Source organism: Mangifera indica, unplaced genomic scaffold, assembly GCF_011075055.1.
Source record: "Mangifera indica cultivar Alphonso unplaced genomic scaffold, CATAS_Mindica_2.1 Un_0009, whole genome shotgun sequence".
Classification (NCBI taxonomy): Eukaryota; Viridiplantae; Streptophyta; class Magnoliopsida; order Sapindales; family Anacardiaceae; genus Mangifera; species Mangifera indica.
This window is the reverse complement of record NW_025401101.1, coordinates 137,243-151,511: the sequence shown is the minus strand read 5'-3', so window position 1 is coordinate 151,511 and position 14,269 is coordinate 137,243. Positions and strand designations below refer to the sequence as shown.

The 14,269-nt window shown below is 33.2% G+C and overlaps 1 protein-coding gene across 1 annotated transcript; it reads left to right on the top strand.

Annotated features, from left to right (window-relative positions):
• The first annotated feature begins 774 nt into the window (after positions 1–774).
• Positions 775–3,597, top strand: LOC123205578 (cation/H(+) antiporter 15-like). Its single transcript, XM_044622564.1, has 3 exons — positions 775–993; positions 1,176–2,171; positions 2,243–3,597. Exons 1-3 carry the CDS (start codon positions 775–777, stop codon positions 3,503–3,505), a joined length of 2,478 nt encoding a protein of 825 aa, XP_044478499.1. The 3' UTR covers positions 3,506–3,597.
• The last annotated feature ends 10,672 nt before the right edge of the window (positions 3,598–14,269 follow it).

The window sequence follows — 14,269 nt, the reverse complement described above, 5'->3', positions numbered from 1 at the left end:
ATATAATATTTATTTAATTCATATACCGACAAAAATACATTTAATTAACATGGAAAAATATCATTTTTTTCTATTTTAATGGTACAAACTTATTGATTGACATAGTTCAAATGGAAAATATTCATTTTCCATATATATATATATATTTGTATTAAGGAACATTGCTATGTCTTAATTATGAATTTCTAAGTTTTGCATAATACTATCTCGTCAAGGGCAAACCCAGAAATTGCGCTAATCTTTGAATCTTTAATAATATAAAAACTATTTAGTATTGAAATAGAAACATGCATAGACAAAAACAATTTTATGTTTATCTTCTAGCTTTGGAAACATTCGATGCAGCCAATTAATAAAATAAAATAATTAACCAAAAATTTAAAAAAGAAAAAAAGCTTAAAATAGGTATTTTCTGGTTACCTGCCAACCACAGAGGAAAAAGTTTCCATTTGGGACGGGCAACCATCAAATGAAACTTCCTTCAACGCTTTTCTTCATCATCTTTTCATTACTGACTCTCTTCTTCACGAAATCAACTAAGCAAAACAATAATGAAACAAAACCAACATTAATGCATGCATGCATTTTGTTATTCTTCACGTCAAGAATGATAAACATCCTAACAATGGTGGTTTAATTTAGAGGCACCCTTTAAAGGAATCGGAAAATTTTGGTGGTTTTCAGCCTTGTTTAAATTTCTTTCAGGTTCTTGCGTCGTGGTGGCAGAAAACTGAAGAGAAAACAGAAGCACGAAAAAGGAAAAGAGAAATCAAAATGAAAGAACAAGTGTCAACTGCGAATGTAACAGAAGAAACAATAGTATGTTATGCACCAAATATGATTACCACAAATGGAGTTTGGCAGGGAGATAATCCTTTGGATTACTCTCTTCCTCTCTTCATTTTGCAGTTGACACTAGTGGTCGTCACCACACGCGCTCTCGTTTTCGTTTTGAAACCTTTTCGCCAGCCTCGTGTGATCTCTGAGATTGTTGTAAGTAACTCATCATCTTCCATGTTTATTCGTATTAATGATCATGTCAGTGGGGGCATGAACCCCTACTCAGCCCTTGGTGTGGTGGCTTTCATCTCCCTTTATGAACATTGTCTTGAATGTAAAAAATTCTGTATTTTGTGTCTAATATTAGAAACTGATAGACAGCTGAGTACTTACAGGGAGGAGTAATATTGGGGCCATCAGTACTTGGAAGAAATCCCGAAATTTCCAATGCAATTTTCCCTTTAAGAAGTGTAATGGTGCTCGAGACAATGGCAAATGTTGGCCTTCTTTACTTTCTATTCCTGGTTGGACTAGAGATGGACATATCCGTGATCCGTCGCACAGGGAAAAAGTGCTTAGCCTTGGCTGCGGCCGGCATGATCTTGCCTTTCCTTATTGGTGTTGGCTTCTCATTCCTTGTGCACAATAAATCACAACACATGAGTCAAGGAAATTTCATACTTTTCGTTGGAGTCACCCTTTCTGTCACTGCTTTTCCCGTGCTGGCAACAATTCTTGCAGAGCTCAAACTTATCAACACAGAGCTTGGCAGGATTGCCCTATCTTCAGCTCTTTTCAATGACATGAGTGCTTGGATTCTCTTAGCTTTCGCCATTGCCTTAGGAGAGAAGGAAAGTAATTCCTTGTCGTCCCTCTGGGTGATAATCTGCAGTGTAGCCTTTGTTATCTTCTGCATATTTATTGTTCGACCTCTCATCTCCTGGATGATTTGGAGAACACCAGAGGGTGAAGCCTTCAGTGAATTCTACATATGTCTCATTCTCACCGGGGTTATGGTAGCAGGTTTCATCACAGATGCCATTGGAACACATTCTGTTTTTGGAGCTTTTGTATTTGGTTTGGTGATTCCAAATGGACCACTCGGACTTACTCTCATAGAAAAGCTCGAGGATTTCGTCTCAGGGCTTCTTCTCCCTCTCTTCTTTGCTATGAGCGGACTCAAGACTGATATTGTAGCCATCAAAGGAACTTTTACCTGGGGAATTCTGTTGCTTGTGACAATTCTAGCTTCTGCTGGTAAAATTTTCGGTACTGTCATTGTTGCACTCATTTACCAGATGCCAATTCATGAAGGAGTTACTCTTGGCTTGCTCATGAATACGAAAGGATTAATAGAAATGATTGTCCTCAATGTTGGCAAGGACCAGAAGGTACTTCAAACCAACCAATCGATTTTCTGTGTATATTTGCAATGATACTGGTAAAGTAAAATTGTTTGCAGGTGTTAGACGAGTCGTCATTTGCGAGCATGGTTGTTGTAGCCATCATTATGACAGCAGTAATCACACCAATTGTAACAATAATTTACAAGCCAGCAAGGAGAGTTTTACCGTACCAACAACGAACAATCCAAAGATCAAAACCAGATTCAGAATTGAGGCTACTGGTGTGTATTAATACTCCTCGAAATGTCCCAACAATAATCAACCTTCTTGAAGCATCTTACCCAAAAAAAAGATCCCCAATATGCGTCTATGTGCTTCATCTTGTTGAACTTACTGGTCGTGCGTCTGCCATGCTCATAGTGCACAACAACAGGAAATCTGGTAGGCCAGCCCTGAATCGAACACAAGCTCAATCAGACCACATAATCAGTGCCTTCGAGAACTATGAGCAGCATGCAGCTTGTGTATCTGTTCATCCCCTAACAGCCATTTCCCCTTACTCCACTATGCATGAAGATATCTGCAGCTTGGCAGAGGACAAACGTGTAGCCCTCATAATCATTCCCTTCCACATGCACCAGACAGTTGATGGAGCAATGGAAGCCACTAACCCAGCATTTCGTATGGTCAATCAGAATCTACAAGCAAATGCACCTTGCTCGGTTGGGATTCTCGTTGACAGAGGCTTAAACGGGTCTACAAGGTTGGCTGCAAATCAAGTGTCTCATCAAATTGCAGTGCTCTACTTTGGTGGCCCAGATGACAGAGAGGCACTAGCATATGCATGGAGAATGTCCGAGCATCCAGGAATTAGTCTTACCGTGATGAGATTTATTCCAGGAGAAGATACAGTTGATCCAGTAGCACAGCCTAGTTTTGATCCAACCAACAATGACAGGGAGAAGAAACTTGATGTAGAGTTTATAAACGACTTCAGGATGAAGAATGTAAATGATGAATCAATTGTTTATACAGAGAAGGTGGCCAACAATGGGGAGGAGACAGTGGCAGCAATAAGAGCAATGGACACAGTTCATGACTTGTTCATAGTAGGGAGAGGACAAGGAATGAGCTCACCATTAACGGCTGGTCTTACCGACTGGAGTGAGTGCCCAGAGCTTGGTGCAATTGGGGATTTGCTTGCATCATCTGACTTTTCAGCAACAGTGTCAGTGCTGGTTGTGCAACAGTATGCAGGGATAGGACCACAGAATGAGGGAATGGGAACACCTGACAGCCCGAGTCAGGCGGACAACATATTCAGCAATGTAGACTCATCAACTTTCAGAGGGCAACCCATGTTTAACAAACCACATTAAGTAGTAGTGTCAGTAGTGCTGACTCTTATGCAACTTAAGCTTGGAAAGTTTACCAATTCTGTGTGATTCAAGTGTACACTTTTGTTAGAAAAAGTTGGAACCAATTACTAAACTTCCTTTTTAATGTACATTTCTAACTCCTTCATAGCAAAACATTATATGAGTAACTAGTCGATCTAAAGGATTTGGAACAGTATCTATGTTCTGCTTTTGGCTTGCTAATAACTGTCTCTCAAACTTCGATTGAATTTTGACAAGTAATTAAAAGAGCTACATACTGGCAAATAACTCTTCGTAATTGAAAACCATGTCAATGCTCACGAGTAGTGAAAACAGCTGAGGTGCTAATTGTTGAGTTTTTTTAACAATAAATCAGATCAAACTTTATACTGATTCTAACATAAATGACGCATAGAATGTCATGACATGATATCGTTAGACATTTTTTTATGTGCTCTAATATTAATTATTATTTTGATTTAATAAAACCAGATAATTGAATAATTTAATATTAATTTGCAGTTAAACAGTGATGAACCCATAAATAATATTTAGAAGGGCAAGGTTAGAATAATATAAATAAATTTCAAATTAATATAAATACAAGTATTTGTATTAATAAAACAATAATTAACTAATACATTTATAATTGTCTTCAGCATGATTTCCTCATTTGAAAAGTGTTATATAATGACTTCATTATAAATACTATCAAATATATCTTTCTCTATGCACACAACTACTCTATCATTCAACCATTGATCACTTATTCTATTTCACAAAAGATTTTTTTACAAGATTCATTGCTAAAAATGGTCTCTTTATATCAATAGTGGCAACTGGTAAAATCAAAACTAATTTCATTAACAAATAAATTAATGGAAACACTTTATCCTTCTCAGTTTCAATTGTCAATCCTGCAAGATCCCTTGCTTAAGAATAAGAAAGAGGAATCTCATGTAAATACCATGGAATAAGGTTTGATCCTATTCATGGGGATTCCGTAAATATTCCATTCCAAAAATAGAAAGTTCGAAACAATTGGGATTTTTTTGGAGATTGGATGCAATTACTAATTCATGATATGGCATGTACAGAATGAAAACTTCATTCTCGATTCTACAAGAATTTTTATGAAAGCCTTTCATTTGCTTCTCTTCGATGGAAGTTTTATTTTCCTAGAATGTATCCTACTTTTTGGCCTAATTCTTCTTCTGATGATCGATTCAACCTCTGATAAAAAAGATATACCTTGGTTCTATTTCATCTCTTCAACAAGTTTAGTAATGAGCATAACGGCCCTATTGTTCTGATGGAGAGAAGAACCTATGATTAGCTTTTCGGGAAATTTCCAAACAAACAATTTCAACGAAATCTTTCAATTTCTTATTTTACTATGTTCAACTCTATGTATTCCTTTATCTGTGGAGTACATTGAATGTACATCAATGGCTATAACAGAGTTTCTATTATTCGTATTAACAGCTACTCTAGGAGGGATGTTTTTATGCGGTGCTAACGATTTAATAACTATCTTTGTAGCTCCAGAATGTTTCAGTTTATGCTCCTACCTATTATTTGGATATACCAAGAAAGACGTACGGTCTAATGAGGCTACTATGAAATATTTACTCATGGGTGGGGCAAGCTCTTCTATTCTAGTTCATGGTTTCTCTTGGCTATATGGTTCATCCGGGGGAGAGATCGACATTAGAACTTACATCTAAAATATAAACATTAAGTTGAAAATCAAGTGTCATGAGTTCTAAGTCACAAAAATCTTTTGCATAAAGTTCAACAAGACACATCAATTTGGACATAAGCATGTCAAACAAATAGGTAATTTCATGTTTACCTCATTGAAACAATTATTTAACTCTTGAAGTTGCATATCAAGCACACTATAAAAGACTTTAATACAATAATAGTTCACGTTTGTGATACTTTGACTCTTATATTGTGATCATTCTTAAATAAAATATTTATTATCCATATTTGAAACGTCAATATCATAATTGATACAAAAAGAATACACTTTGTGTAATAAATTCTTTCATCTATTATTTCTCATTACCTGTAAAGTTTGCTTACATGTTAATTCATAGCATTTATAATATCATGAGTTGCCATATATTATATGGGTTTGAAAAGTTCGCTTTTATTGGCCAACAATTTAGACATTAAAATTTGAGCAAGATAAAGAGTAAATATTTTATAGACAAATCGGACAAAAAATTGCCAAGGACTATTGAAAGATTCCTTAATAAAATATTAAAAATTGGTTGAAAGTTTCCCTAATTAAATTTTATCTTGGTCAAGGAAGGCCCCAGTGGGCAGTGGCAGACATATGGTAGAAACTACAAAGGTCAATACTTTGAAAAAAAAAAAAAAAGAAGACTTTTTTATAATTTCTATAATAAATTATCTATAAACAAAACAACGTAATATCAATATGGGAAATCTATTAAGTTCTAATCTAGCAAAATTGCAAGAATTCAGCAGAAGTAAAGAAATAAAGATGAGATATATCTTTTGAGAAACAACTCAATGAATAAGGTTATCCTATTTTTGTTGGTGTTATTAAATGAATAATTAAACATTAATTTTAAACGAAAATGGAAAGGAAAAGTTGAATTAGTTGTAGAGAAAATAGTGAGAAACTAAAAAGCAGATGTCCTATTTTGGCTGTGTTTAGTATAACTGAAAAGGTATTTGAATATAAAATTGTAAATTATAATATATAAAAATAGGGGTATAATTGTAAATTCATCAAAACCTAAAGTTTTTACAAAAAGCCCTTTCTTGACCGCTATGCATTTCGCCACTGCAGATTACTTAAGGGGGCATTTGGTTTTTGTATTTAAAGATTACTTTAATAATCTATCTTTTATTTTCTTGTTTAGTTTATCAGTAATAAAAGATTACATTAATCTTCTATTACCAATGTTGACGTAATAGGTAATATAGATGGTAATCTGATTACCACCTTCACCTTAAGTATTTAAAAATTATCAAGGTAATTTTGATTTTATTATAATTATATTATTATTTATTAATTTTTTGAGACAAAAATAAATTTATTTTTAATTAATATGACAAATAATATAAAAATATTTAAAAATAATTATATTCAAGGGCATTTAAGTAAAATAATTTACTAGTAATATTTTATTATTTTTAACCAAACATAATAATTATTTATGTCTATCAAATTTTATCAAACATAGTAATTATTTATACCTAGTAATCTTCTAAGTAATCTATCTTCAAGGTAATATTTCTATTTTGATAATAAAACATTACACAAATCAAACGCCCCTTAAAAGTTATAATCTAAGTGGACAGTATAAATGTAGATTTTGTGGTATATTGGAGCTTGATAGGGGGTAAATTAATTTACTTATAAATCGGTTAAATCTTTGCACTAAAGCCTGATGTAAAATACTTGTAATATAGTTTACCTCATTGAAAACTGTTATTTAAGGAAGTTTTTAGAGTAAGAGACCAAATCACATCAAAAGATAATCTTGACATCAATCTAGATATTCTTATACATCAATCCAAATAATCTTATTATCTTAAATTTTAAATCAGTATTTTATAACTTATATATAAACCTTATGAAATTAGGGTGAATTTATTTTGTTCAGTTACTAGATATTTATATTGTGGATGTATTAGAAAAAATCCAACGCGTTTTTCTTCAGACCACACTAGCAATCAAGCGTATAAAAGCTCAACTTTAAAATCCACTAACAATGAATTACCTGGAGGAAGGATCACGCTTCGTATCATATTACACTTTGGCAAGTTACACGCGGAAAATCTGGTGTAGCTTTAGCTTGACAAGTGGCAAAACTACAAAAGATTTTGCTCTTTATTTTACTTTAATTAGACTAATGTTCATCAGTCTTATAGAATAATTGTTTTGGAACTTATGAATTTTAATAATGCACGGCCTAGACGCCTGTTACGTGCAGATTTCTACATAAGGATTGCTCGAGCACAACTCATATACGTTCTTATTAGATAATATTAAGAGTTTCTCACAGATTAAAGAGAGGTTCACGATCGTGACCATCTAGCCGTGAAGAGGGAGTTTTTTCGGTGACCTGTGAAGGATTTTCTGCACCAAATTTGTCCTGCTAGGATACACGGAAAGTAGGAGTACTGCTTTCGATTTATAAGTGGTGATATAATATGTTGTGCTTAGGAATCATGCTTTATGAATTTAAATATGCGACCTGGGCGTTTTATGAAAGATTAGAGACAGTGACCATGTATAGTTGCATAGTGTTGTTTGCTCTGGCAGCGATTAATGTTATATTGTTAGGGGAACATTATATGATTGATATTACTGCTATGTTGATTTGGTTATGTACTTCATAGCATGACTGATAGTCTGTTAGCATAATGAATATAAGGATGTTGTAGTAACGTGTTGGTTATGAATCAATGCATGATTAGTATAGGATCTCGAGACGTGGATATGTATAAATTCTCGGATCTGACACTTAGGTATGTGTCGTTTGGTCTAAAAATTGTGCTAGATATCATGTTATAAATTATAGGATTGTCTTGGTGCAACTGATTGATGGAAAATAGCCTTAGATTAGTGTATTTCAATGTGCATGTATGACCGTCTTAAGGACAAGCATGGTTGTAACATGCATAATTGTATATAAAAGTTACATCTGATATAATTGTGCATAAGAACATGCACACCTGTACACTTGTTAAGATAGAGGCTTTGATGATCGGTGATGGTCTGCGCAAAGGATATGTACAACCATCCATGACAAAAAGATATGTCATAGTGATGACTATACAAAAGTGGTGTATGATTGTTCACGAAGATGAAAAGACTATTTGACCCCTAGGATTATAGTACAATCATGGTAGGAATGACGGAGATCATTCATGACACATGATGTATGCCCGTGTATAGAAACACACACACTCGTGCATGGTGCCATGACTAAGAATACCTATGAAGGGTAGCCAGTGCATGTGAGAATCATATGCATGCCTATAAGCTTTAAGGTATAAGACCATACACTCAATAGGGAAGGATTAAACATACCTACGTGATATCTAATCATTCATAAAGATGTCCCCAACAATTTCTAAAGATATCTATGGTGCATTGAAGTACCAAGAAGTACCCAAGAAAGAGAATAAGTTGGGTGCATGATTGATGAGCATGTATATGTTAGGTGAAGCTAAAGTCTAAGATAAGTTAAGATTGACTCAAGATGAGAGAAAGAGTAGTCATGACTTTCTAAGACTAGGGTGATAAGACATACATGTCTCATAGACCACATATGAGACTTATTGATCTTGTGGATGCAGTATGGGATAGAGAAAATCCCGAGACAAAGATAGATTGATATCACCCATGATAAGCATGACTATTATGTTATATAGATGGTTGTCACAAAAGGGTGTCTATGGCATAAACAATGTGCCCACAAAGAGATGTTATACCCATAGAGAGGATTCATAGTTCACCGCATACACCCACACAAAGGTGTCACCTACAAAGAGGAGTTATGAAAGAGAGATAGAGTTCGTAGATAAATATTTACAAAGAAATATTAGGATAAATTCATACATACTGTGAATTATTATGATAGCCTAAGAAAGTAGTCATATGATCAGGGTGTCAAATCCTATTTTAGTCTAGATTAATTGACATAGACATGAGAAAAGATAGAAGATAAATGCTTTCACATAGAGGACATACATGTGATGCATTCCATGTCATTTAAGGAAGGACAGAGATGAACTTTAGATGACAGGAAAATCAATGAATTAGGAATGTGTGATGAGTTTATAAAGGGGGACATATTGAGATTAAGTTTTATAGTATGCTCTTACTTATTGAGTGATTTGTCACTCACTTATTTTTTTGTTTGGTTTTGCAAGTACGCATTAAAGTGATGATGTCACGACAACTATTCAATTGGGGTGTAGCATGAGATGAACATAAGCTGATGATTGAGTTTATTTATGATGTTTTTTATTGTTTTTGTTATACACACATACTGATATGTTTATTTTATAGTTTGGATGATGATTGTTTTTAGTTTTGTTTTATTGAAACTAAGGCATATTTCACAATTTAATTTTAATAAAGAGTATTTCAATAAGTTTTTCTACGCACATTGAATGGTTGCTTGGTGTGTACGATATGGTTGACCTTAGTGAGGAACATTTCCATTAGAGGGCAAGACCTCCAATGTGGTGTGTTACATTCATAATTCATTAAAGAGTTGTAAGTTGATTTCAATGAAAAGTGGTCATTTGTAAATGGGAGCCAAATAAAACAATCTTCATTGTCTTCGTTAGAGGGTAAAGGAAACGTAATCAATAAAAGGCAAATGCCTGCTAGTAAAAGATGGTTGAAAAAAGCGCTAATTCCAATTACCATCTTCATTGACATGTCACTGACTTTGGAACTTCTTGACAGGTGGAGTATTTGTGAAGTACATAAAGAGAAAAATGGTCCAATGTTAGCCAGCCAACAATCATCCCAAAAACTCACCTTACAATCATTTCTAATGTCCCTGTTGCAGCAGGAATGCATATCAAAGTGCCTTCCAAAGCAGAAACTCACTCTGCTTTGTGGACCACACATTGCTAGTCAAGAATGAATACTTAGTTATGATTACATCTTTATAGAGGTTATACTTATTATAAAAAGATCATATTAGTTTCATTAGACACATCATATTTGTTTCATATAAGGATCAAACACTAAGCCCAAATTGACGATTTCAAATGACAGGTGGCTTTCCAAGAAACATTGCAAAGAAGCAAATGCCTTTGGGGAGAAACGTTTATGCCTCATAAATTGAGGGAGACTTTAAAGGACCAACTTAAACTGAAGTCAATTTGTAAGCAAGAGAAAAAGGTCTTTCCTTTTAATCAAAAAGTCTACGTTGAACTCTGTCCAAAATTTAGTTATAAGTATGTCTCATCACCTAGTCTAAGAAAATGGGGATAGCCAAATAGTTTCCAATGGTTGGGGTGTAGGGATTTTGTGACCTTGCATAATGGAATAATAGTTTAAAAATTCAACTAAACAATACATACACTTTGCAAAACCCCATTTTTGGATCATCCTCATTATAAGATTAATTCACAAACATTAAAAACACACATAGGGTGTTTATTTGATGTGCCTATGTTGGCAACTCCTTTATTTTTTCTTTGATGGCGAGACATTATAAAGTCTTGCTTTCAAAATTAAGTGTAGGTCTACTCCTTGGTATCCATATGAAATAATAACGATGGAGGCTTTGTTGTGTTTAAGGCTTGCTAGAACCCAAAGATAGCTTTATGGGAAGAAGGAAGGGAAACTCGCTCTCTTTGGGCAGCTAGAGTTGTATATTAATGTATATTGTGTATTTAAAGTGAGAAAAGACATACATATATATACACAATCACATTTGCTGCTTGAGACTTGTACAAGTCCCAAACAACTCTTCCACGCATGCCTGAGATGGGTAGGTGTCTTAGGCGTGCAAAGCTTGGGTGAGAATCGTCTCACCTATGCCTATGTATATATAGCTCTTGGGAGCTGTGTATTTGGTCAACACTATAAATGTGTATATTTTCTCATTAATAGCTTATTATCTCACAATTTTTGACATTCAACCCAAAATTAGAAGATTACAATATTAATAAATATAAGATAAAATTTTGTTGTCATTCTAATTTGAATTTTAAATTAGGTGATGTGGATCTTAGTTAATCCAATTAAATATTATCAATTCTCACATATACTCCAATAATTCAGGATTATTGCACCCAAGTCTCAAAGTGTAATAAAATATACTTTAGGTCCATAGGTTTTTTCAAGGCTTTAAATTCTTTATCCAAAATCTAGACCAAATTCAACTTGGACAATCCTCATGCCTCCGAAGTTCATCAACTCTTTTTGTGTGTGACCTATAGAATCTCCACTAAGTCGGTAGTAACCAAATTCGTATCAGGCTCTTCACTTGATATTCGTTCAAGCATAAACCAAGATTAGACTCTAATAAGACATCATGACCACCCGATTAGTAAAGGTCAACAGATGACTACAGTTACTTGTATGATTTGATCCTTTCGTCATATGATATCTCTTCGAAACTAAGGTATAGATTAAGTTTCTCCTTTAGGACTTCTCAAATTACATAGATTGACTTTTGTTAATGACCAGATACTACTATTGAATCAAACATCAACTCAATCCTATTATAGTCACAAATTTAATTGGTTATTGACATTTGTCAATAGGCCTTAACTAAGATATTAACTTTTATGCTCAGGAACGATGAATCATTATTGATCCATCATTGCCTTTGTACAAATCTCGATATGAGCAATCACTACCTTTCTAGCAATCCTCTAATTAGACTATATTGGGTTGGTGGTAAACATGTCGATTCTTGTATAAGACGGTCCGATGATCTCAAGTTTAAAGACCACATGTATCTCCATTCAATAAGAGGATATTTTTTATAAACACTAGAGTAACCATCTAATTGGAATCCCCTTAGTGGGTTAGTTTGATGGACACATTTATAACGTGCATCCATGTATTGCACTAAATTATCAATAAACAACTTTGATAAATAAAAAACTATCATCATCTTACGATAAAATCGTTTAATACTATGATAGCTCTTTCACTATTAAATGTGTCCTTCATTATAGTAATATCAGAGTTACAAACTTTTTAAGAATAATCATCTGATGTGCGTATAAGATTCTCACAATTAGATGTCAAACATTAATACAATTATTTATAGGACAATTATCTATTTTAAATAAAATACAGATAATATAAATGTTATTTTATTAACCAAATATTAAAGATTACATTGAATATTAATTATAACAATTGGCTCTAAGATATTACTTTAACACCAGGTTCTCAAAAAGCCTCTAGATATCAAGAGTCGACTAGCCATAAAATAGTCAACTCTGCAGAGAAACAGGTAATTTTCTTCTTGTGGTTAACTTAGTGCAAGAGGCCTGGCAAAAATCCCTCGAACAACTGCCAATGACAAGAATTATTTGATAAATTGAAATCCCATTTGACAACCAAAATGTATTGAGCTTTCACCCACAAAAATGGTAAACATTAATAGCACTAATCTTTCTTCTAATTTGGCATCAAGGCAATCGACTGAAACGTAACCCCATATGATGCCCCAACATTATCCAACTGCAAGCACTAATCTTTATGATGGATTTGTGTACATTGACTTGACTTATGCACAGTCACTCTTTGGTGCAATAAACAACCACCACTATACTTATTTGTCCATTAAATTTATTATTTTTAGTTGCACAATTTCTCAAGCATTTCCAACTTTTGATATATGAATATAACCCACCAATAAAAATTGAAGCAATAGCCTATATACATGTGCATATAAGAATAAATTATACATCACACAAAAGAGATACAATAATTAAATATAGATAGACTCAGTTTTTTTACATGTTTGGATGAGAGAAAAATAAATACACCAATACTTCAACGTGAATTTTTTTTTTAAATCAAAACATACAACTTTTTCAACATTAATTTATGTAATTGTTTAATAAAAAAGAAACAAACAGTCACATTTTACTTCTGAAATGGACCTTCCTCAATTGAGTAATGATTAAGAGAAAAAACGAGTTAAAATAACACTAATCTTTACTTTTATTTATTGCCCAGCCCCAATAACCGCGCCTTACTTCACTTTCTATCCATTTATTGATTGGCTATCTACCCATTTATTTATTTTTATATTTAACACATACTTTAATTATTTAATTTTAATCTGCAGGCCTAATCCACTTTTACTCCCCACCAACTTATCACGGCATAATTAAATAACACATGTATGAATTGTTATAAATTATTTAAAAAAAAAAAAAGGGAACACGGATGAAAGAAAGATAAGAGAAGGTGGAACTTCTTTACTTGCGAAGAAGTAAAAAACTCTCAAAATGAACGCTATCAAGTTACAAAGGCACACCCATAATTGTGGCGGTGGGAGGGTGTATTTATACATGTTTCCCACCACCCTATAACCAATGAAAAAATGATTCATCACCCACAAAAATTGAATTACCACAGCCCTTCATTTAATGCTTTCCCACACACATTTCTTCTCACATTTAGCGCATCAAGCCATTTTCCAATCCATATCCTAAGTTTTCCTTTCTCATCATACGCTGGTAATCTTTACACATGGGAACCCCTTCCATAATACTTTCTTTTGAATTTTCACTATTTATAGATAATTACATTAATTTTATTAGAAAAAATCTAATAAAATAAAAATTAAAACAAAAAAACATAATTATTTAATATTTTATAAAATAAAGTTGGACGTGTTTAAACGATTTCATTAAAAACCTTACTAAGAAAACACAATAGAATAAAATCTAATGAAGAAAAAAGAGTATAGTATATATTTTATCTAATATGTGATAAACTTAAATAAATTTGCTTCCCCTGATGAATGTTCCCCTCTTTGAAATAAGATTAATTTGGTTGTTTGTTAAGTCGCTGCATACCGATGTTATAAATTAACTTTTCAAATATTAATGTCGGTAATATCTTGGTAAACAAATCTGCAAGATTATCACTGTATCGTATTTGTTTAACATCAATCTTTTTATTTTACTAGAGCTCATAAATATAAAAGAACTTTTGTAAGATATGTTTGGTTTTGTCTCTTTTAATGTATTCACCTCTAATTTGGACAA